We start from the raw sequence: 24,708 nt of genomic DNA, 5'->3' as shown, positions 1-24,708 counted from the left end.
CAGCTAGAGTCCTCCAGTCAAGGCACATATATGAAAGCAATCAATGAACTAAGGTGCCACAACTATGACTGCTTCTCATCTCTCTCCCTTCCTATCTGTTTGTCTCTCACTCACTTAAAAAAAAAACTTCGAGGTCCTGGCCGGTTGGCTCAGCGGTAGAGCGTCGGCCTAGCGTGCGGAGGACCCGGGTTCGATTCCCGGCCAGGGCACATAGGAGAAGCGCCCATTTGCTTCTCCACCCCTCCGCCGCGCTTTCCTCTCTGTCTCTCTCTTCCCCTCCCGCAGCCAAGGCTCCATTGGAGCAAAGATGGCCCGGGCGCTGGGGATGGCTCTGTGGCCTCTGCCTCAGGCGCTAGAGTGGCTCTGGTCGCAACATGGCGACGCCCAGGATGGGCAGAGCATCGCCCCCTGGTGGGCAGAGCTTCGCCCCTGGTGGGCGTGCCGGGTGGATCCCGGTCGGGCGCATGCGGGAGTCTGTCTGACTGTCTCTCCCTGTTTCCAGCTTCAGAAAAATGAAAAAAAAAAAAAAAAAAAAAAAAAAAAAAAAAAAAACTTCGAGCTGCTCTGTGGAGTATTCACTTTGTCTCACTGCTTCATTAATAAACTATTTCACTTTAACTTCTAAAAAGTAAGGTATATTAAAAAAAAAAAGTTGGCTCAGTGGTAGAGTGTCAGCCTGGTGTGTGGAAGTCCCAGGTTGATTCCCGGTCAGGGTGTGTGGAAGTCCCAGGTTTGATTCCCGGTCAGGGCACACAGGAGAAGCAACCATCTGCTTCTCCACCTCTCCTCCCCCACCCCTCTCTCTCTCTCTCTCTCTCTCTCTCTTCCCCTCCCACAGCCATTACTCGAATGGTTCCAGCAAAGCTAGCCCTGGTCTGGCGTCAGCTACTAAAATATAAAATAGCTCAGTTGCCGAGCAACACAGAAGCAGCCCAGATGTGCAGAGCATCGCCTGGTAGGGGGCTTGCCGGGTGGATCCCAGTAGGGGCACACGCAGGAATCTGTCTCTGCCTCCCTTCCTCTCACTGATAAAAAAAAAATTGTCACAGGAATATAAAGCAGTGGTCCCCAACCCCCGGGCCGCGGACTGGTACCGGTCCGTGGGCCATTTGGTACCGGTCCGCAGAGAAAGAATAAATAACTTATATTATTTCCGTTTTATTTATATTTAAGTCTGAACGATGTTTTATTTTTTTAAAATGACCAGATTCCCTCTGTTACATCCGTCTAAGACTCATTCTTGACGCTTGTCTTGGTCACGTGATACATTTATCCGTCCCACCCTAAAGCCCTGTCCGTGAAAATATTTTCTGACATTATACTGGTCCGTGGCCCAAAAAAGGTTGGGAACCACTGATATAAAGGACAGCATAGGGAATATAGTCAATACTGTAATAACTATGTCTGGTGTCGGATGGGTACTACATTTGTTAGGGTGATAACTTAGTAAGCTATGTAATGTCTAATCACTGCATTGTACACCTAAAACAAATATAATACTGTGTACCAGCTGTAATTGAAAAATTAAAAATTTAAAGTAAAAAAAAAATTAAAAACTTTGGTATGTGCATGAAAGTACCCTCATAGAGTAAAGGCAATCAACACAACAGGAGAAAATAGTTGCACATTATATATCTGATAAGGGATTAGTATGTAAAATACAGATTCTTAAAACTCAACAATAAAAAAAGTGATTCAAAGGCCCTGGCCAGTATGCTCAGTGGTAGAGCGTCGGCCTGGCATGCAGAAGTCCCAGGTTCGATTCCAGGCCAGGGCACACAAGAGAAGCGCCCATCTGCTTCTCCACCCCTCCCCCTCTCTTTCCTCTCTGTCTCTCTCTTCCCCTCCAGCAGCGATGCTCCATTGGAGCAAAGATGGCCCGGGCGCTGGGGATGGCTCCTTGGCCTCTGCCCCAGGCGCTAGAGTGGCTCTGGTCGCAACACAGCGATGCCCGGGAGGGGCAGAGCATCGCCCCCTGGTGGGCAGAGCATCGCCCCCTGGTGGGCATGCCGGGTGGATCCCGGTCGGGCGCATGTGGGAGTCTGTCTGACTGTCTCTCCCCATTTCCAGCTTCAGAAAAATACAAAAAAAAAAGTGATTCAAGAATGGGCAAATGATTTCAACAGACATCTCTCCAAAGATATACAAATGACCAATAAGCACAGGAAAAGATACTCAATTTCACTAATCATTAGGGAAATACAAATCAAAACTATGAGATACCATATTACAATCATTAGCATGGCTACTTTTAAAAAATCAAAAACAAAAACAGAAAATAGAAAGTGCTACTGAGAATGTGGAGAAACTGGAACCCTTGTGCAGTGGTGGTGGGAAAGTAAATTGGTACAACTACTGTAGAAAACAGTATGGTGTTGATGTCTCAAAAATTAAAAATAAAATTTGTTTTCCCCATGTATAAGATACACCTTAATTTTGTGGTCCAAATTTTGAAGAAAAAAAAAAGTACATAAGGTATTGAACTCGTTTTATTCATCATAAAATTCATACAACTCCTCTTTTTTTTTGTTTTGTTTTTTTTGTATTTTTCCAAAGCTGGAAACAAGGAGAGACAGTCAGACAGACTCCTGCATGCGCCCGACCGGGATCCACCCGGCACGCCCACCAGGGGGCAACGCTCTGCCCACCAGGGGCCGATGCTCTGCCCCTCCAGGGCGTCACTCTGTTGCGACCAGAGCCACTCTAGTGCCTGGGGCAGAGGCCAAGGAGCCATCCCCAGCGCCTGGGCCATCTTGGCTCCAACGGAGCCTCGGCTGCGGGAGGGGAAGAGAGAGACAGAGAGGAAGGAGAGGGGGAGGGGTGGAGAAGCAGATGGGCGCTTCTCCTGTGTGCCCTGGCCGGGAATCGAACCCGGGATCCCTTGCACGCCAGGCTGATGTTCTACCACTGAGCCAACCGGCCAGGGCCCATACAACTCCTCATTACTGTCAAAACTCCCATCCATTAACTTGTCCTCATCTGTGTCTGATGACGAATCAATCACTATCTTCATATATTGCCTCATCCTCAGCTCATTCCATCTATTGCATTTGAAATGACACAACCACTGTAAAAGACGCACCCAGTTTTTACACCCCAAATTTTTCAGAAAGTGATACATCTTAACGTGGGGAAATATGATCCATATGATCTAGTAATCCTGCTCCTAGGTATATACCCAAAAGAACCAAAAACAGAAACTTGGACAGATATTTGTACATCTATATTCATAGCAGCATTATTCAGAACACCTAAAGTGTAGAAGTAACACAAGCATCATCAATAAATGAATGTATAAGCAAAACGTGGTGCATATATATATATTCAATGAAATATTATGCAGCCTTAAAAAGTGAAAGAAATTCTGGCACATGCTTCAGCATGGGTGAACTATGAGGACATTATGCTGAGTGAAATAAATTTGTCACAAAATGACAAATACTGTATGATTCCACTTACATGAGGTACTTAGAGGAGTCAAAATCACAGACAAAAAGTAAAATGGTGATTGCTAAGGGCTGGGGGTAGCAGGGAATGAAAAATTGTTATTCAATAAGTATAGAGTTTGTTTTACAAAATGAAAATAGTTTATGGAGATGGATGGTAGTGATGGTTGCAAATATTATGAATGTATTTGATACCACTAAACTATACACTTAAAAATAGTTAAAATGGTACATTTTATATCTATTTTACCAAATTTTTAAAAATTCGGAAAACAATTTGCCTGACCAGGTGGTAGTGCAGTGGATAGAGCATCGGACTGGGATGCAGAGGACCCAGGTTCGAGACCCTGAGGTCGCCAGCTTGAGCGCGGGCTCATCTGGTTTGAGCAAAGTTCACCAGCTTGGACCCAAGGTCGCTGGCTCAAGCAAGGGGTTATTCGGTCTGCTGAAGGCCCCTGGTCAAGGCACATATGAGAAAGCAATCAATGAACAACTAAGGAGTCGCAATGCGCAACGAAAAACTAATGATTGGCCCTGGCCGGTTGGCTCAGTGGTAGAGCGTCGGTCTGGCGTGCGGAAGTCCTGGGTTCGATTCCCAGCCAGGGCACACAGAAGAAGTGCCCATCTGCTTCTCCACCCCTCCCCCTCTCCTTCCTCTCTGTCTCTCTCTTCCCCTCCCGCAGCCGAGTCTCCATTGGAGCAAAAGATGGCCCGGGCACTGGGGATGGCTCCTTGGCCTCTGCCCCAGGCGCTAGAGTGGCTCCAGTCTGGACAGAACGACACCCCGGATGGGCAGAGCATCCCCTCCTGGTGGGCGTGCCGGGTGGATCCCGGTCAGGCGCATGCGGGGAGTCTGTCTGACTGCCTCCCCATTTCCAGCTTCAGAAAAATACAAAAAAAAAAAAAACCCAAAAAAACAAAAAAAAAAGAAAAAAGAAAAACTAATGATTAATGCTTCTCATCTTTTTGTTCCTGTCTGTCTGTCCCTGTCTATCCCTCTCTGACTCTGTCTCTGTAAAAAAAAAACAAAACTGAAAAAATAAGTTTATAAGTGAGTTAAAAATGATGTATCCAATTCTACCTTTTTTATTGTTTCCTATATTGACAGATTTATTCTCAAAAGTTAAAAAAAAATTATATAATAATATTAATTCTTATAGACTTAGAGATCCTCAAAAAAATCTCAAGTGCAATTTAAAATTACCATGCAAGCCTCCATTAAAGCAGTGTGCATCTCATCTGTTTTGTGCTCTTGATCTGCTCCAGCGTCAAGTAGAAAGCGAACCATATCCAAATGGCCTTCAAAAAAAAGAACACAAATTTTAAAACTATATTTCTAAAGAATCGAGTATCAATTTAATACAAAGTATTAAAATGGGGAATCTTTTTCTTTAAAATGTCTATACAAAAATTTTAAGAATTTATTTTGCATTCAATAAATAAATCAATGACAGCTTTACAAAGCCAATCCAAAATAATAAACAGGCTCAGCAAGGTATCTAGGTTGTAAAGATTAAATTACTCCAAAGCACATAATTCAAGTTAAGTAAAGTGATAATACTTATTCTTTATTTAATCTATATAAACTATCAAATCAAAATACTGAAATCAAATAGAATGCCAGGTAAAGTATGTTTGGATCATTTTTCAGAAAAGCATCTTTAAAATAATAACCATAAACTCACTGTGGCAATAAACAGGCACAGAAAACTCCACCAAAACAATTTAAACCCTCTTGATACATTTAATACATAAAAAGCCTTAATAGTCAATAAGAAAAAGACAAACATTCCAGTAGAAAAATGGATGAAAGACATAAAATGATAATTTAAAAAAGAAATGCAAGTGAATATTAAAGTAATGAAAAAATATTAAACCTTCCTATTAAACAAATGCAAAGTAAAATGACACACCATTTTTTACTATCAAAATGGCAAATATTAAAAAGAATAATACCCAGTGTTGGTGAGGGTGTAAGGTGGGGTAAAGGGCACTCTCAAACACTGCTGGTGGGAGTGTAAATTGGTTCAACCTTTCTAGAAGGCAATTTGGCAATATGTATCAAAAGCCTTAAAAATGTCCATACTCTTTGACCCAGCAATTCCACTTCCAGGAATTTATCCTAAGGAAATAATCAGAGATTAGGCAAAGATGTCTGCACAAGGATGTTATCACAGTGTTTTTAAAAATAGTGAAAAACTGGGAACAATTCATGTGTCCAATTATGGTACAATTACATTATGTGGCAATTATGGTACATCAATTGATGTATTTGGCAAAGACTACTAGTTCCCTACTCAGTATCCTTTCTCAATGTTCTTTAATAACAGAACTCTGCCTGACCAGGCGGTGGCGCAGTGGATAGAGCGTCAGACTGGGATGCGGAAGACCCATGTTTGAGACCCCGAGGTTGCCAGTTTGAGCACGGGCTCATCTGGCTTGAGCAAAAAGCTCGCCAGCTTGGACCCAAGGTCGCTGGCTCGAGCAAGGGGTTATTCGGTCTGCTGAAGGCCCATGGTCAAGGCACATATGAGAAAGCAATCAATGAACAACTAAGGTGTCGCAATGCGCAACGAAAAACTAATGATTGATGCTTCTCATCTCTCCGTTCCTGTCTGTCTGTCCCTGTCTATCCCTCACTCTGACTCTCTGTCTCTGTAAAATAAAATAAAATAAAATAAAAAATTAATAACAAAAATAAAAAAATAACAGAACTCTGATTTTATTTGAGTGGCAACTTGCCTGACTAAAAGACATTTCTCAGCCTCCCTTGTTGCTATGTGTAGCCAATGAGATGTAAGTGGGAGCTAGCTATAAGGCAAAAAAGTTCTAGGAAGATTCCTGAAAGGTAGCTTACTAAATTGGAAGGCACTCCCTATGTCGCCCTTACCCTCTTCCTCCTTCCTAGAATATGTATTGCTGGGGCCATAGTTACCATCTTGGTAACCTTGAGGATAGAAACCACATACTAGGATGGTGAAGCAGAAAAACAGAATGCTGAGATCTAGGTAACAGTAGAACTGCCATACTAGACTGTCCTAGACAGTCTACCTGCATTTGTTTTAAATAAAAGAGAAAAAGTTTTCCTTTTGTTCAGACCATTATTAATTTAGGTTTTGTAGCCAAATCCACTATCAAATGCAATAGTAAAATACTATGTATCCATCAAAAGTTGTATTATAAAAATATTGAGATGACAAAATGTTTATTATGTACCACTAAATAAAATAAGCAGACTTATATAAAATAGTGTTAGAATATGACTGTGTAATTTAAAAATACAGGCAGAACTCATTTTATTGCATTCCAAAAATGTTGCATATTTTTGCCTGACCAGGCGGTGGCACAGTGAATAGAGCATCAGACTGGGATGAGGAGGACCCAGGTTCGAGACCCTAAAGTCACCAGCTTGAGCGCAGACTCATCTGGTTTGAGCAAAGCTCACCAGCTTGGACCCAAGGTCGCTGGCTTGAGCAAGGGGTTACTCGGTCTGCTGTAGCCCCACAGTCAAGGCACATATGAGACATATGAGAGGGCAATCAATGAACAACTAAGGTGTCACAACGAAAAACTGATGGTTGATGCTTCTCATCTCTCTCCGTTCCTGTCTGTCTGTCCCTATCTATCTCTGTCTCTGGAAAAAAAAAAGTTGCATATTTTTTTTTATAAATTAAAGGCAAGACCTTTCACCTGCAAAATGATTATAGCTCGCTTTATTGAGGTTGTCTGAAATTGAACCTGCAATATCTCCAAGGTATGCCTGTATGTACATATATATTTGCATATATATATATACACACACACACACATTTAAAAGCACACTGGAAGTAAATACACTACAATATTCTTGACATGCTTTTTATATCTTTAGATGATAGGATTACATGTCATCATACAATTTCTTTTCTTTATGCTACTGTTTTTCAGGTTTTCTGTATCAGAATGATTATTATTTGAATGTGTATTCTTTTATAAATAAAAGCTAGAAAAATCATATAAAATGAAAGCCATTAAAGAACGTAAACCCTCTAAATCTGTGTGCTAAGAGTTTTGGTTGTCTTTATAGCTAACTGAATAAATCTGAATTAAAATAATAAAAAATATATATTGTGAGGCTATAGTTTAAGAAATACAGTCTTACGTGGACTTTTTACATAATCTCTTATAAGCTAATTTTATAGCACAGGGAAAACATAAGCAATATAAAATTAACTCAAATACTCAATACTTAAATATTCAAAGTTGTCATTTTTAAAACCCCTAAATAACCATACATATATAGAATACCTTTGTAGCATGCAAGTGTGAGAGCACTTTCTTTGAATTCATTAGAATGAGTGTTGATGCCTGCCCCATGATCTAGAAGAACTCTTGCAACCTCCACATGACCTGCACTGGCCGCTTCCATTAAGGGGGTATGTCCATTTTCATTATGATCTTCTATATTTGCGCCTTCATTAAGTAGCACTTTCACAATGTCAACAAATCCTCCAGCACAGGCATAAGTTAATGCAGTGTTTCCTAACAAAGAACAAAAGAAATACAAAATTATGATAAAATGTATACAATTATGATTATGCTACTGCTCTAGTTCTAGTTCTATTTTCTTACATAAACAATCATCTCAGTTTTGTTGTATTGTTTAGAAGCATCATCTTAATTTTCTTACTAATTAAAGGGTTTATTATAAACAGGCCAATTTACCTCTCTTCATATTTCCTTAGTTCAATATTAAGTACAACCCTGAAAAATCACTTTCAACATATTTTTATATAAAATATTCTAATATATCATTTAAAATTATTCCTTTGTTCTTTCAACACTGTACATCTCACAAACATTTAATTTTCTATGTATATTCATTTCTTCATTTTCTTTTACCTCTCCTTTATCTTTACAGATTTACTCATAAGACAATTCATTGTTTTAGGTACATTTTCCTTCTGAAACATATCTTCTTTCTAGTTCACATATTTATGTTCACATGTTTATGTGAACTAGAGAGACAGATATAAATTCTCCTCAGCATAACTCCTTCAAAGGAAAATTTCTTTACAAGGTCCTTGGTTTGTCATTTATTTCTTTCCTGATTTTGTTTTGAGGATTTTTATTTATTATTAAAGGGGGGGTGGGAAAATGGTTTAACCATGTAACAGGATGAGATTAGAGAAGAATGTTTTAAAGGTTCATCAAGAAAACTATCATTTCAGAACTCAATCTGTTCAGAATTCAAACATTTAACCATCTCAAAGATTATGCATATTAATATTATTACCATATAAAGACATTTTGGTCAGTAAAATGACCTAGAATCCTTTTTAATAAGTCTTTCTCATTTTAAAAATAAATCAGGCTACATTTATCATTTACTTAATGGTATGGAATACTAATAGGCTTTCATTATTTAAATTTCCTTTTAAACTATTTGGTTGCCTCACTAAATCCAAGGACTCTCACTATTAAAACCATACCTATAACTCAGGACACACAACCAAGGGCTCTTCCTGTTTATGAGTGTGAGAAGCATTATAAATAAAAGGGTAGTCTTTTCTAGAGTAGCTTCATGCTGCCATAAGAGTATCTTATTAGTAAATGCATTCAGTACACCTGACATGAAAAACCCTATAGGTTAAATATTCTCAGGTTAGTCCATAAAAACAAGGGACTTGTGTTTAAATAAAATAAAAAATTTTAAGAGATACAATTCATAATTTTGCTTCTTTATACACTGCATATCATTGTGGCAGAAAAAAGTGTCCTCTATAGAAAAATTATCATTCTCACCAAACAGAATCGAAATATGTTTTAAAACTTTTAAAGATAGTAATCTGTATTTTACTCCTAAACAAGGGCTAAAATTTTTCTGTAGGTTTGGAACTGGCTTTCCTTAGAAACCAAATTTTTCTTGGGTAATAATTATATCAATTTATTTTCCTCAAGTTCATACATCATTTTCTACATACCTGTTGCAGACTGGGAGTTGACATTTGCATCATGAAGAAGTAATAATTTCACAATATCTAAATAACCTCCACTGGATGCTGCCATTAGGGGAGTTATGTCTCCTTTAGTCCCTCGATCTTCAACATCAGCATGCATAGCAAGCAATACCTTTAAAACACACACACAAGGAAATTATTAATTCATTTTTTAAAAATGTATTGATATAGAGAGAGAAAGGGAGAGGGAGGGAGGGAAGAAGGGAGAGCAAGCAACAAACAGAACCATCAATTTATTGTTACATTTATTTATGAATGCACTGGTAGATTCATATGTGTGTCCTGTCTAAGGGTTGAACCCACAACCTTGCATACTGAGACGATGCTCTAACCAACTGAACTACCTGGCCAGGGTAGAAATTATCAATTGCTGCTATTAACAGTATTTCTAGAGAATATACTAAATCTGGGAAAATATTCTTTTATTTAGTGGGGGGTGAGAGGGTTGAAGAAAAATAAGAAATAATCACCTTTAGAAAAATACACCAGTGTTCACTGCTCAAAACACCAAGTTAGATGGTGTTTCCCATACCATTACATATTAATCTTTAAGTATATAATCACATTAGCCATCCTATTATAAAATAGGACTGCTCTTGTCAAAGAACTTGTGTTACGCTTGGGATCATCTAGTAGAGAATAGCAAAAATACACTTGCAAGATAGAAACTAATAAACACATGGTTATTTCCTAATATTGCTCTAATAGAAGGAAAAAAATTAAGAGAGTTAGGGAAATCTGACAAAATGAAAATAAATCAGTACTTGCTATTATTTCCAAACACAAGTTTAAAATAAAATATTATTTGTGTGTTTACTGATTAGGACTAGTTTTGAGTAAGTGGCAGAAAAATAGACCATGCCTTGTTGCATGTATAGGCAATAAATTATGTATCAGTTTCTATTTTACCTACTGCCAAAAAGGAAAGACCTTGGCCCATAATTATAATTTTGATTTATAATAAAAATAAAACATCAATACCCTTCCATAATTTTAAGCACTAAAGATCATATTTCTCCTTACTTGTGCTAATTCATAATATCCTGCTGAACAAGCCAAACACAGCAGGCTCTCTCCTTCTTCTGTATGTTCATTTACACTTCTGCCTTCATCTAGCAATTTACGAACAGCATTTACATCCCCATCTGAACAGGCTTCTGCCAGACTGCGACTGAAAACAAAATCAATAATTAACCAACACAGAAAGACTCAGGCTCCCATGGTAACAAATTACATTAAATATAAATAGTCATACATAGAAAAATGTTGATATAGTTAAAAAAAATTTGTATGAACATCCTATTTAGTTGAGATCTTGTTTGCAATACTATTCATGTATGTCAACTAAGCCAGAATGTCATTTTTAGCTTTCAAAATGTCCTAACATATTGTCATATTAAATTTTAAATAGACCTTTTAAAAGCATTAGATGCACAAGTTTTTAAACTATACTATACTAATGTAATAACTGCCAAAAACATTTGGAATATAATCCTATAGATTAAAATTTCATTTGGTAACAGAAGATAAAAATCAAAGTAAAACTTTTATTGCAGAATGAGTAACAAAACAGGGAATCTCAAACTTATTGTACATACAGATCACCCATGTTTCTTATCAAAATGCAGATTCTGATTCAGAAGACCCAAGATGGGGATCAGGAATTCTGCATTTGTAATGAGCTCTGAGGTGATGCTGATACTGCTAGCACATCAACCGTATTTAGGCAGTAAGCACCTAGATTATTAGAAACCCATTTCATTTATTATTTTCCCCCAGTTTTGTAATTGGTATACAGCACTATATAAGTGTACAGTGACTTGACTTACATGTATGATATAAAATAATTACAGTAAGTTTAATTAACATCCATCACTTCATATAGATACAAAAAAGGTGGGGTTTTTTTGTTGTGATGAGAACTCTTAAAATTTACTCTTTTAGCAACTTTCAACTTTTCATTTATTATTATTCAAGTAGTCAGTTTAGAGTTTACTCCTATAACTGTTAGGAAAAGTAACTTCCTGCCTGACGAGGCAGTGGCGCAGTGAACAGAGCTTCGGCCTGGGACGCAGAGGACCCAGGTTCGAAACCTCAAGGTAGCCGGCATGAGTGCAGGTTCATCCAGCTTGAGCACGGCATCACTGGCTTGAGCCTAGGATCATAGACATAACTCCATGGTCACTAGCTTGAGCCCAAAAATCGCTGGCTTGAAGCCCAAGGTCATTGGCTTGAGCAGCGGGTCACTCACTCTGCCGAAGCCCCTCAGTCAAGGCACATATGAGAAAGCAATCAATGAACAACTAAGGAGCCGCAACAAAGAACTGATGCTTCTCATCTCTCTCCCTTCCTGTCTATCTGTCCCTATCTGTCCCTCTTTCTGTCCTTCTTCTGTCTCTGTCACACAAAAAAAGAAAACTTACTTAGAAATGGAAAACAGATCATATTCAGTTTGATTACATATAGTATTTTCCACAAGGATGCTCAATGTATATGAGTAGAATGTCAGAATAAAAATAATATCCATTTTTATACCCATAATTACATATACATTCATATATCAACTTAAAATAAAAGAGTGGGAAAAAGCAGGTTTACAGTTGATAATATAGAAAAAGACATGCAGGTTATAATTATTGTAATAGCGTTATTAACTCAAAAAACTGTCACAATGGCAGAGTAAACCTACTTTTGCCCACACCATATACTATAATATCCATTTGGCTAAAGTTTGTAAGCCCTTCCAAAAGATATATTAACCAAATTTTGCTACTTCCCCAAAATCCACTCAAGGAAATATCTAATAATCTAGCAGAGGGCCTTAGATACATACGTGTCTATCTGTCCTGCATTGTGGCCGTTTTCTGCTTTCATCCGCGTCAAAGCAGCAGCAGCTTCATCCAGCGCACAACTTACTGAGGATGTCAGTCTCCGGAGTACCTCAGGATCTGCAAAAGCTTTACCATCAGCAGTTGACAATTTGCCAATTCCTTCAGTGTGCATCAATCAATCAGAAGTGCAAGGGAAAAAAAGCATAAAAGTGAAAATTGTAATTACATTTCTAAACATTATTTACCTAGGGCAAAAATGATATAGTTTTCACAAATAAGGCTCAGAGAATATTAGGCTGATAATTTCAATTCTGCCATTAATGTCAAAAGGCCAATGCAGCCTGACCGGTGGTGGCATAGTGGATATAGCGCCAACCTGGGTTACTGGGGTACTGAGGTCCCAGGTTCAAAACTCCAAGAAGCCAGCTTGAGTGCAGGGTCACCGGCTTGCACATTTGATCATCGATGTTCCTGTTTCTCTCTTGTAAGTTAATAAAAAAACATTAAATAAAAACACCTAGGCCCTGGCTGCTTGGCTCAGTGGTAGAGCGTCGACCCCACACATGGATGTCCCAGGTTCACTTCCCAGTCAGGGCACACAGGAGAAGTGACCATCTGTTTCTCTACCCCTCCCCCTTCTTACTCTTTCTCTTCTCCTCCAGCAGCCATGGCTCGATTGGTTTGACTGCATTGTCCCACCATTGAGGATGGCTCCATGGAGCCCACCTGTCTCAGGCACTAAAAATAGCTTAGTTGGGAACATGGTCCCAATGGCCCCAGATGGATGAATCCCAGTTGGGGGACATGTGGGAATCTATCTCCCTGCTCCTACTCTCACATGGAAAAGAAAAAAAAATCTAAATGTTAAAAAAACTAAACCCTGAAAAGTACTATTATACTACCTAGTATATATTTTTCTAATGTTGATGGGGAAGAGGGGATAACTTTTCTAAGCATAAGACCAAATCCTAAAAGCTGTGAAGTAAAAGATTAGTAAAAGTGACATTTTTAATTTCGTAAAAATTTCTATATAATTAATGACACCATGTCCTGGCTGGATAGGTCAGTTGGTTAGAGCATCATCCAGAAGCTCAGAAGTTGCCGGTTCAATCCCCGGTCAGGACACATACAGGATTAGATTGATATTCCTGTCTCTCTCCCTCTCTCCTTCTCTCTCACTCTCTCTCTTCCTCCCTCCCATTTTCTCCTCCAATACCAATAAATTTTTAAAAGCACCATAAATAAAGTTAAAAATCAAAACTGGAAAATTAATACCCAATGTATTTAACGTATATCATCATTTAGAAAGAGCTGCCATACAACTTACTGATAATATTAAATAAATGCAAACAATAAAATTGACAAAAATATTTGACTGAGGTCTGAAGCCCTCTCAAAAATTATTCATAGGAATATATACTGGTAAGAACTTAGGGGACAAATTTGACAACAGTTATCAAAATTTTAAATGCAAATATCCTTTGACCAAGTGATACCACATTTTAGGAATTCTTCCCATAAAGGTATTTGCACAAGAGAAGTTATAGATATATGTAAACTACAGCATTAATTATGATATGAAAAAATAGGAAATAAATTAAGTATCACTTAACAAATTGGTAAAATAAATTATGGTGTATCCAAGCAACAGAGTATTATTATCTTACCCCTTAAAACAGTGGTCCCCAACCTTTTTTGGGCCATGGACCAGTTTAATGTCAGAAAATATTTTCACGGACCGGCCTTTAGGGTGGGATGGATAAATGTATCACGTGACCGAGACAAGCGTCAAGAGTAAGTCTTAGACGAATATAACAGAGGGAATCTGGTCATTTTTAAAAAATAAAACATCGTTCAGACTTAAATATAAATAAAATGTAAATAATGTCAGTTATTTACTCTTTCTCTGCGGTCCGGTACCAAATGGCCTTCGGACCGGTATCGGTCTGTGGCCCAGGGGTTGGGGACTACTGCCTTAAAAAAGGTTAAAAGAGCCTGACCAGGTGGTGGCGCAGTGGACAGAGTGTCGGACTGGGATGCGGAAGGACCCAGGTTCAAGACCCCAGGTCGCCAGCTTGAGCGCGGGCTCATCTGGTGTGAGCAAAAAGCTCACCAGCTTGTACCCAAGGTCGCGAGCAAGGGGTTACTCAGTCTGCTGAAGGCCCATGGTCAAGGCACATATGAGAGAGCAGTCAATGAACAACTAAGGTGTTGCAACAAAAAACTGATGATTGATGCTTCTCATCTCTTTCCATTCCTGTCTGTCTGTCCCTATCTATCCCTCTCTGTGACTCTCCCTCTGTCTCTGAAATTAAAAAAAAAAAAAGTTAAAAGATCAACATACATGTTATGAAAAGATGCCCACAATAAATTAAGTGAATAAAAAAATAAAATTATACTTGACAGGTGGTGGTGCAGTGGATAGAACATCTACCTGGGACACTGAGGTTTCAGGTTCAAAACCCCAAGGTCACCGGCTTAAGCACGGGTTCATCCAGCTTGAGTGCAGGCTCACCAGCTTGAGCACGGGGTCACTGGATTAAGTGTGGGATCATCAACGTGATCCCATGGTCACTGGCTTGAGCCCAAAGGTAGCTGGCTTGAAGCCGAAAGTCACTTACTTGTATGAGGGGTCATTGGCTCAGCTTCAGTCATCTCACTCCACCCCATTACCATCAAGACACATATGAGAAGCAATCAATGAACTACAGTGATACAACTACAAGTTGATGCTTCTCATTCTTCTCCATTCCTGTCTGTCTCTCTTTCTCTCTCTCTCAAAAAAAAAAATTATATTACATATAGTATGGTCCTATTCCATTTTTTCTTTCTTTTTTTTTAAATTTATTTACTGATTTTAGAGAGAGGAAGGTAGAGAGAGACAGAAACTTTGATCTGTTTCTGTATGTGCCCTGACTGGGGATCAAACCCACAACCTCTTGCATATGGGAACAATGCCCTAACCAACCAAGCTTTCCAGTTAGGACTGATACTACTTCATTTTTCAAAGAAATTATGTATATTCAAACATATACATGTATTTATATAACCACAAGGGAAAAAATCAACAAATATATGAAAACTTCAACAATGGAAAGGCTTTATACTCTATTTAATACATTTCATATTGCTTTAGCTATTTCATAATATGCATTACATTTACAATGTAGAAATAAAATTTTTAATTCTTCTTGAAATGACCTTAATTCTTAATTTTCTCCATAAATCTGAATTTAAAAGGAAAAAATGTATCTTCAACTTCAATTTTTCAGTTAAAATAGTATCAAGTATCCTATCTTCCTTAAGAAGCCTACTAATGTCTAACACATTCTCATAATTAAAAACACAAACATATGTCTAAAAATTCCTCTTAAATGTTATAGGCACAATACAAAGTCCGAAAGCACAGGAAAATACTGAACTGCTAAAAGAAATTATTTATTAAACTGACTTGCATAGGGCTTAGGAAGGAGTATATCACCTTAAAATACATCTGATGATTTGTTTGGACAACATATTATACCCAACAATGAATCTGAATCCCTTAATTAGAGGTCTGAAGTAGTACTCACAACATTAGTGAAGTGTCAGCCTAAACCAAAAGGTATTACCACCACTAAAAAAATCTTGGTCTGGAAAAGGAAAGTGAATTAGTCCAGAGAATATTTTAGGGAAGAGAAATGCTCCTGTTTTTCTTCCTGTTTGAAGTAAAATATAAGTATCCAAAGCACAAGAAAAAAAAAATAAAGGGTAGCCACAGAACTGTCATTTCAGAAATCTTGTACAGTATATCTCTCAATCAAAACTAGGACACTCATAAATCAGACTAAAAGGGAAGGAGACCAATATAACTATTAATGTGATCTTCATACCTTTTCTTCCGTAATTACCAGTCCTGCCCTAAACTATTACATAGTTTTCTGCTGGATACTTGCATATTTTGTCCAATCTAGTTTTTAAGTTTCTATCAATTCCAGAAAGAGACATTAGATAGACTGAAAGTCAATCTGCTATAAGTCTTACCTAAGCTTTTTAATAACAGAATAAAGTTAAAGGAACAACAAAGATGATATCAAGAAAATACATTCCTAACACACTATGTTTTTCCAAGAATAATACAGAAATACTCAATTTCTTTTATCCTAATTTTTCCCTAGTCATTACTTGGTCAAATGTAACGTTGTTTATTTCCTTCAAAATGAAATGTGTTAAAAAGCTGCTATGGTTTTTCTGAATATCTTTAATATATTGCTTCTTAAAGTACACTGACTCTTAACATGTGTTTAAATTGTATAGGTCCACGGGTTTTTTTCAATAAATCTACAGTTGGCTTTCCATATCACTGGGGTTTGCATCCACGAATGTTGGAGGTCCAACACTGTGCACTGTTCTACACCACAGATTTGGAATTCCCAGGGGTTCCTGGAATCAAATTCCACCAATACTGAGAAACAACTGAGTTTGGAGAAAGTCAAAAGTTAAAAGTAGATTTTTTACTGCATGGCGGCTGGCACTCCTAACCTCCTGCATTGTTCTACAATCAACTGTACTCAGAAACTGAATACAATTTTTTTTTCTTTTTTTCTTTTATTAATTTTTTTTTTTTTTTTTTTTTTTTTTTTTCTGAAGCTAGAAACGGGAGAGACAGTCAGACAGACTCCCGCATGCGCCCGACTGGGATCCACCCACGGCACGCCCACCAGGGGCGATGCTCTGCCCCTCCGGGGGGTTGCTCTGTCGCTACCAGAGCCACTCTAGCGCCTGGGGCAGAGGCCAAGGAGCCATCCCCAGCGCCCGGACCATCTTTGCTCCAATGAAGCCTCGGCTGCGGGAGGGGAAGAGAGAGACAGAGAGGAAGGAGAGGGGGAGGGTTGAAGCAGATGGGCGCTTCCCCTGTGTGTCCTGGCGGGGAATGGAACCCGGGACCTCTGCACGCCTGGCAGACGCTCTACCACTGAGCCAACTGGCCAGGGCTGAATGCAATTTTCTATACTTTTTTAAATGTTTTATTTTGCATTTTCCATATTTAATAACTTTAACATGGCATAAGGTATATTATATGTTCTAGCCACTATAAAAATAACCTAAAAATTCTTCCAAATTAAGTTCTTTGTGTGTATAATGTGCACAAATATTTATAATAAGTGAATAAAAGAAGTGCCATATAATGTGAACATCTCAAAAAGCAATATATAAATATCAGAAAAAATTAACTTCCTTCTTAAATACAATTTTAGGAGATGTAAGGTTTTTATTACAGTGTAATAGAAACATTGTGTAAAAATTATCAAGCAGATCAATTTTCCTTTTCTGCTACTTCAGAACAAGAGGTTGACATAGCTTGGTATATCTGACTAGAGTTAGTCCAATTTTTTGCTCAATTTTTATTTAAAATCTTCTAAGTAAAAAATAGCAATGTATATTTTAGATACATACATATAAACTAAAAAAAGTAAGTAAATAATCATACAATTCCCTAAATTAGTTAAAAGAGTCATAATTTCATAAACTAAGTTTATCTTTCACATTTTTATTTTATAATATAATTAGTAGTTAAGTTTTCCTTGGTAATTAGCTTATCTAATACCTTAAAAATGTTAGTGTAGAGCCCAGAAATCACTCACAGAAAACTTTCAACCAAGAATTTTAAAATACGTGACCATTTTCTTTAAAAACATATATATAAATTTTTTTAAGATTTCAAATTTCATTCAATGTTATATAATTCGGAAGTAATCTTGTATAACTTTGTATAAGCTAGACAAGTGGTTCTCAACCTGTGGGTCGTGACCCCGCTGAGCTAGACATTTAAGGAAATGAAAGAGTAAACAAAAAATAATGTACCTGCTGCTTCTAGCAATGCTTCCAGTCGTGCCTGTGTCTCTGGATCCACAGTGCGTAAGTCTGCTCCTTCTGCAGTACTGGATAAGAATATCTCTGACGTTGTTTTAAGCACTGGGTTATCCAGATCTTCTTGGTCCAAAATAAATGATTCAACCTGTTTATGAATTAAAGATGCAATATCCATAAAAATGATCTCAATATTGTTAGAATCACTGCAATTAACCAGATAAATTACGGTAAAAATTGGGGCTATGGGAAGGGAGGGAACCTCCCACCTATCTGCTTATCTTTAGATCTGACTATAGGTATAACATAGACACAACAAATTTAAATTTTCTAGAGAGCACTGTATCTTCTGTGCCTGAGCCTGAAAAGTAGCATTCTTTTCAATGAAACAAGTATATGAACATAGTCCCCCAGATGATGTATGTAGGACTACATAATAAAAAAAAAAATAGATAGCAGGCCCTGGCCAGTTGGCTCAGTGGTAGAGTGTCAGCCTGGCCTGGCGTGCAGAAGTCCCGGGTTCCATTCCCAGCCAGGGCACATAGGAGAAGCGCCCATCTGCTTCTCCACCCCCCTCTCCTTCCTCTCTGTCTCTCTCTTCCCCTCCCACAGCCGAGGCTCCATTGGAACAAAGATGGCCCGGGCGCTGGGGATGGCTCCTTGGCCTTTGCCCCAGGCGCTAGAGTGGCTCCGGTCACAACAGAGCGACGCCCCGGAGGGGCAGAGCATCGCCCCCTGGTGGGCAGAGCGTTGCCCCCTGGTGGGCGTGCCAGGTGGATCCAGGTGGGGCGCATGCGGGAGTCTGACTGTCTTTCCCCGTTTCCAGCTTCAGAAAAATACAAAAAAAAAAAAAAAAATAGATAGCATTAATAAGTCATTCAAGCACAGCTTTTCCTTGCTTCTAATTAATTTATTCAATTCTAATTCTTTTAAAAAAATTTAATCCACTGCCAAATATCTTGAGTCCTACAGACAAGAAAGCTATATGAGATTAGGAAATCATACCTGTTTATTCACTGCTCTATTCTCTGGACCTAAAACTACCTTGTACTTTGCAAAGAGTTGGTATTCAATACATATTCATTAAAATGAATAAATGGTGTAAGCAAAACCAACTTACGAAAATAAACGCAACCTTCTAATTTCAAATCAAGTTTATTCTAAACAAATTCTCTTTTTTCTTTTTTGTAACAGAAACCTTAAAGAGTCAGAGAGAGGGACAGATAGAGACAGACAGACAGGAAAGGAGAGAGATGAGAAGCATCAATTCTTCGTTGCAGCAACTTAGTTGTTCATTGATTGATTTCTCTTAAGTGCCTTGACCGGGGAGCTACAGCAGAGTGAGTGACCCCTTGCTCAAGCCAGCAACCGTGGGCTTCAAGCCAGTGACCTTTGGGCTCAAGCCGGCAACCATGGGGTCATGTCTATGATCCCACGCTCAAGCCAGCCACCTCACGGCTCAAGCTGGTGAGCCCACACTCAAGCCGGATGAGCCCACAGCTCAAGCCGGCTACCTTGGGGTTTCGAACCTGGGTCCTCCATGTCCCAGTCTGACATTCTATCCACTGCGCCACTGTCTGGTCAGGCCTAAATACATTCTCTTCAAGTATGTACAACTCTTCCAGAAAGCAATTTAGAAATGTGTGTCAAAATGTTTTAAAAAGCTCATGCCCTTTGTCCTAGTAATTCCATTTTAAGAACTGTCCTTATAAAAAAAATTATCTTAAAGTCAGACAAAATTATGCAAGGATGTTCACTACAGCATTAATTAAAATACCAAAAATAAGAGGAAGCAAACTACCATTGGGAATTTGGTAAATAAATTTTGTACATTCAAAGGATGGACTACTACATAGTCATTACACAGTGTTTTGAACCATACTGAATGGCAATGAGAAAGCATTCATAAAACTAAGCAAAAACCAGAAAATTGAAAACAGTAGTCTTTTTTTCCTAAAAGTATATATGTACATGTAAGTAAACATGAACATCTATATTCATGTATATAATCATGAGTACAGATTTACAAATCTATATACATTTGTAATATGTAATTATGTATACCAGAGAAAGTTAATATATTTTTATAGATATATAGATAGAAAAACAGGGCCCTGGCCGGTTGGCTCAGTGGTAGAGTGTCGGCCTGGCGTGCGGGGGACCCGGGTTCGATTTCCGGCCAGGGCACATAGGAGAAGCGCCCATTTGCTTCTCCACCCCCCCACCCCACCCCCACCCCCGTTCCTTCCTCTCTGTCTCTCTCTTCCCCTCCCGCAGCCAAGGCTCTATTGGAGCAAAGATGGCCCGGGCGCTGGGGATGGCTCCTTGGCCTCTGCCCCAGAAGCTAGAGTGGCTCTGGTCCCGGCAGAGCGACGCCCCGGAGGGGCAGAGTATCGCCCCCTAGTGGGCAGAGCGTCGCCCCTGGTAGGCGTGTCGGGTGGATCCCGGTCGGGCGCATGCGGGAGTCTGTCTGATTGTCTCTCCCCATTTCCAGCTTCAGAAAAAAAAAAAAAAAAAAAAAGAAGAAGAAGAAAAAAAAGAAAAACAGGAATAGAAAGGTTAGGTACTTCTTCAAAGTCATACAGCTAATAAATGGCAAAGCTAGGTTTCAAATCCAGGCCATTAAGCTACAGAATCTGTGCTCTTAACCACTAGACAATACTATGTCACAAATTTATAAACAAAAGATGTCAGTATTTGGACGAGACTATTTGGCATATTTAGCTAGTTGATCATGTTTCTACAATGGGTACCAAATAAAGATATCCTAATAAAGACAGTAAAGTTAGAATAATTTGGACATAATTATCTAGCATACTATAATTTTACAAAATAAATCTTTAACTTTAGATCTAATAACATTGAGCTGTGTACTATGTATGTACTTAGTACTATGCAACACAGCTTCTTTAATATGTAATTGAAAACACGGCATTCTAGATTTGTGCCAATAGATGAATATAGACAATTAGTTGTCAAATGATATTGAAAGGTGACTATACAACAAAAAGCTTACTGCAAGCTCAGAACATTAGGTATTTGCAGATACATATACCTGCCAGTTGTGAAAATTGATAAAACCATCAATTCAAATTCTGAAATTTACTGAAGATGGTATTTAAAAATTAATATTTCTATTTTATAGAAAGCACTGTTTGGGCCCTGGCCGGTTGGCTCAGCGGTAGAGCATCGGCCTGGCGTTTGGGGGACCAGGGTTCGATTCCCGGCCAGGGCACATAGGAGAAGCGCCCATTTGCTTCTCCACCACCCCCCCTTCCTCTCTGTCTCTCTCTTCCCCTCCCACAGCAGAGGCTCCATTGGAGCAAAGATGGCCCAGGTGCTGGGGATGGCTCCTTGGCCTCTGCCCCAGGCAGCAGAGCATCGCCCCCTGGTGGGCAGAGCGTCGCCCCCTAGTGGGCGTGCCAGGTGGATCACGGTCAGGCACATGCGGGAGTCTGTCTGACTGTCTCTCCGCATTTCCAGCTTCAGAAAAACACAAAAAAAAAAAAAAAAAAGAAAGAAAGCAAGCACTGGTTGGCATGATCTGTAGTGGCGCAGTGGATAAAGCATTGACCTGGAATGCTGAAGTCACCAATTCAAAACTCCAGGCTTGCCCAGTCAAGGCATATACAAAAAAGCAACTACAAGTTGATGCTTGTCACTCCTCCCCCCACCTTTCTCTCTCTCTCTTTCTCTCTCCTCTAAAATCAATACATAAAAATATAAATAGGCCCTGGCCGGTTGGCTCAGCAGTAGAGCGTCGGCCTAGCATGCGGAGGACCCGGGTTCGATTCCGGCCAGGGCACACAGGAGAAGCGCCCATTTGCTTCTCCACCCCTCCGCCGAGCTTTCCCTCTCTGTCTCTCTCTTCCCCTCCCGCAGCCGAGGCTCCGTTGGAGCAAAGATGGCCCGGGCGCTGGGGATGGCTCTGTGGCCTCTGCCCCAGGCGCTAGAGTGGCTCTGGTCGCAACATGGCAACGCCCAGGATGGGCAGAGCATCGCCCCCTGGTGGGCAGAGCGTCGCCCCTGGTGGGCGTGCCGGGTGGATCCCGGTCGGGCGCATGCGGGAGTCTGTCTGGCTGTCTCTCCCTGTTTCCAGCTTCAGAAAAATGAAAAAAATAAAAAATAAAAAAATATAAATAAAAATAAAGCACTTATCTGGCAGTTTGCTTCTAGAGCCTGCCTATCCTCTGCTTCCAAGGATGTATTAATTCTCTTCATTCCAATAAAAATTTAATCACTATGTTTAAATGTCAAAAAATAATTAATTTTAAAAAAGCATTGGTCTGATGTAGTACTACACATTATTATAGAGACAAATACAGATTATATGTAGCATGCAACATTTATAAAATCCAAGTTAAGGATTTCCAATTCTCTCCCACTTGCTTTACCAGTATTACTGAAGTCCTGTTTTATATAAAGCACCATGAGAGCACAAAAATGTGGTAGAAAAAATAAGGACTCCAACAACTATTACAAAAGAACTAGAGAGAAATAAATGGTACAACTATATACACTAGAGAGAAGTCACTTCCAGCCCCAGTAATCAAAGATTTTGCACAAGTAGTATTTGAGATACGCTTTTAAGGATGTATAGAGTTTCAGTAGGTGGTCAGATATAGGGGTAGAGGTGGAAGGGAATAAAATAAATAGACTTGAAGATGCATTTGGAAAATGATGAATGGTCTACTCCCAAAAAACATAAGGTCCCCTTCAGATATTGCTAGTATGAATATAAATGGTGCCGTCATTGTGAAAGAGTTTGACAGTTCTTCAAATATTAAACACAGAATTACCATATGACCTAGCAATTCCACTTCTATGCATATATATATTATATATGTGAGGATTTAAAACTTATATACATGTTCACACAAAAACTTGCACCCAGAAGTTCATGGTTGCATTATGCATAATAGACAAAAAATGGAAACAATCTAAATGTCCATCAACTGTTAAATGGATAAACAATGAAATGTTGTTCAGCCATAAAAAGGAATAAATACTGACAAACACCAGAATAAAAAGTTACAAGAAAGGTCCAGCATAGGCAAATCCATAGAGACAGAAAGATCAGTGGTTGCCTAAAGCAGTGGTCCCCAACCTTTTTTGGGCCACGGACCGGTTTAATGTCAGAAAATATTTTCACGGACCGGCCTTTAGGGTGGGACGGGTGTCACGTGACCAAGACAAGCGTCAAGAGTGAGTCTTAGATGATTTAACAGAGGGAATCTGGTCATTTAAAAAAAATAAAACATCGTTCAGACTTAAATATAAATAAAACGGAAATAATGTAAGTTATTTATTCTTTCTCTGCGGACCGGTACCAAATGGCCCACAGACCGGTACCAGTCTGCGGCCCGGGAGTTGGGGACCACTGGCCTAAAGAGTCAAGGAGGGAGAAATGGGTGTAAATGCTAACAGATCTGAGATTTCTTTTTGGAATGATGACAATACCTGGAATTAGATAATGGTGAAAGCTGTATAACCTTGTGATGTACTAAATAAACCACTAAATTGTACACTTTAACATGCTGAATTTTATGGTATGTGAATTATATCTCAATTTTTACAAAACTGTAAAGTACTTACAGTAGAACTAGGGCTTTAGGCTAGGAAGAACTGGGAACAGATTTGAGTAAGATCATGTAAAAAAAGTGATAGACTGCTCATTGCCTACCTGGTCACTACCAGCAGGAAGACAGATAACCAATAGCAATGTCATTTGGGTGTCAGTAATGTCAGTATCACATACACAAGACGGTGCATTCCTAAGTACTTGGGAAGAAGCAAGTTCAAAAGAAAAATGCACAAGTTTTGTGCTGCTTACTTTCAGAGAGCTTGTAACCTCTCTTTGAAAATTACAGTTCATAAGACCATCCACTGAGTTTTAACTCCAGTGTCTAAGAGTGACATATAAATTCGTTTCAATCAGATAACAAGGTTTAATGGAATAAATATTGCACTAGAGATCAGTAGAATTAAGTTCAAGTGCTAGATCCATTAGGCTTATCACTCAACCTTTCTGACATTCCATTTCTTTCGCCATAAGCAAAGACAATACCTGACTCACCTATCTTCCAGTGCTGTTAAAATGATGAAACAGATAAAACATTTAGAATAAAACATTATATAAATATAGTTTTTAGAATATAATTCTGTGTAATTATAACCTTTTTGTTCTGTTCCTCACCAAAGTGTCTATCTTTTTTACACCTTTCAAACTGGAAGAATGATACTTATTGAGAATCTAGCATAATGAATTTTTAATCAACATTCATTTGGATTTTTTCCAGTTTATTTTTTTCCAGTTTTATTGAGATATCATTAAAATTACATAAATTTAAGGTATACAACATAATAATTTCATATTGTCTATATTGCAGAATGATTACCAAAGTAAGTTTAGTTAACATCCATCGCCTCACAGTTACCATTTTTTTCTTGTGATGATCACCTAAATTATCAAATGTAGTTTTTAGCCATTTTACTTTTGTGTGTGTGTGTGTGTGTGTGTGTGTGTGTGTGTGTGTATTTTTCTGAAGTTGGAAATGGGGAGGCAGTCAGACAGACTCCCGC

At 38.8% G+C, this 24,708-nt stretch overlaps 1 protein-coding gene across 3 annotated transcripts in view; it reads right to left on the bottom strand.

Annotated features, from left to right (window-relative positions):
- ANKHD1 (ankyrin repeat and KH domain containing 1) overlaps positions 1-24,708 on the bottom strand; it is a 145,940-nt gene that overhangs the window by 93,857 nt on the left and 27,375 nt on the right. For all 3 annotated transcript variants that reach the window (XM_066272700.1, XM_066272699.1, XM_066272701.1), the window contains exons 2-7: positions 18,121-18,274; positions 12,279-12,435; positions 10,469-10,616; positions 9,410-9,557; positions 7,734-7,967; positions 4,651-4,745 (exon numbers count right to left, since the gene is read on the bottom strand). In XM_066272700.1, the coding sequence (XP_066128797.1) occupies positions 4,651-4,745; positions 7,734-7,967; positions 9,410-9,557; positions 10,469-10,616; positions 12,279-12,435; positions 18,121-18,274 (936 nt within the window). The remainder of the gene's footprint in view (positions 1-4,650; positions 4,746-7,733; positions 7,968-9,409; positions 9,558-10,468; positions 10,617-12,278; positions 12,436-18,120; positions 18,275-24,708) is intronic.

This window comes from Saccopteryx bilineata, chromosome 4 (assembly GCF_036850765.1).
Source record: "Saccopteryx bilineata isolate mSacBil1 chromosome 4, mSacBil1_pri_phased_curated, whole genome shotgun sequence".
Lineage (NCBI taxonomy): Eukaryota > Metazoa > Chordata > Mammalia > Chiroptera > Emballonuridae > Saccopteryx > Saccopteryx bilineata.
The sequence above is the reverse complement of the archived record's forward strand: the minus strand, read 5'-3'. Positions and strand labels throughout refer to the sequence as shown.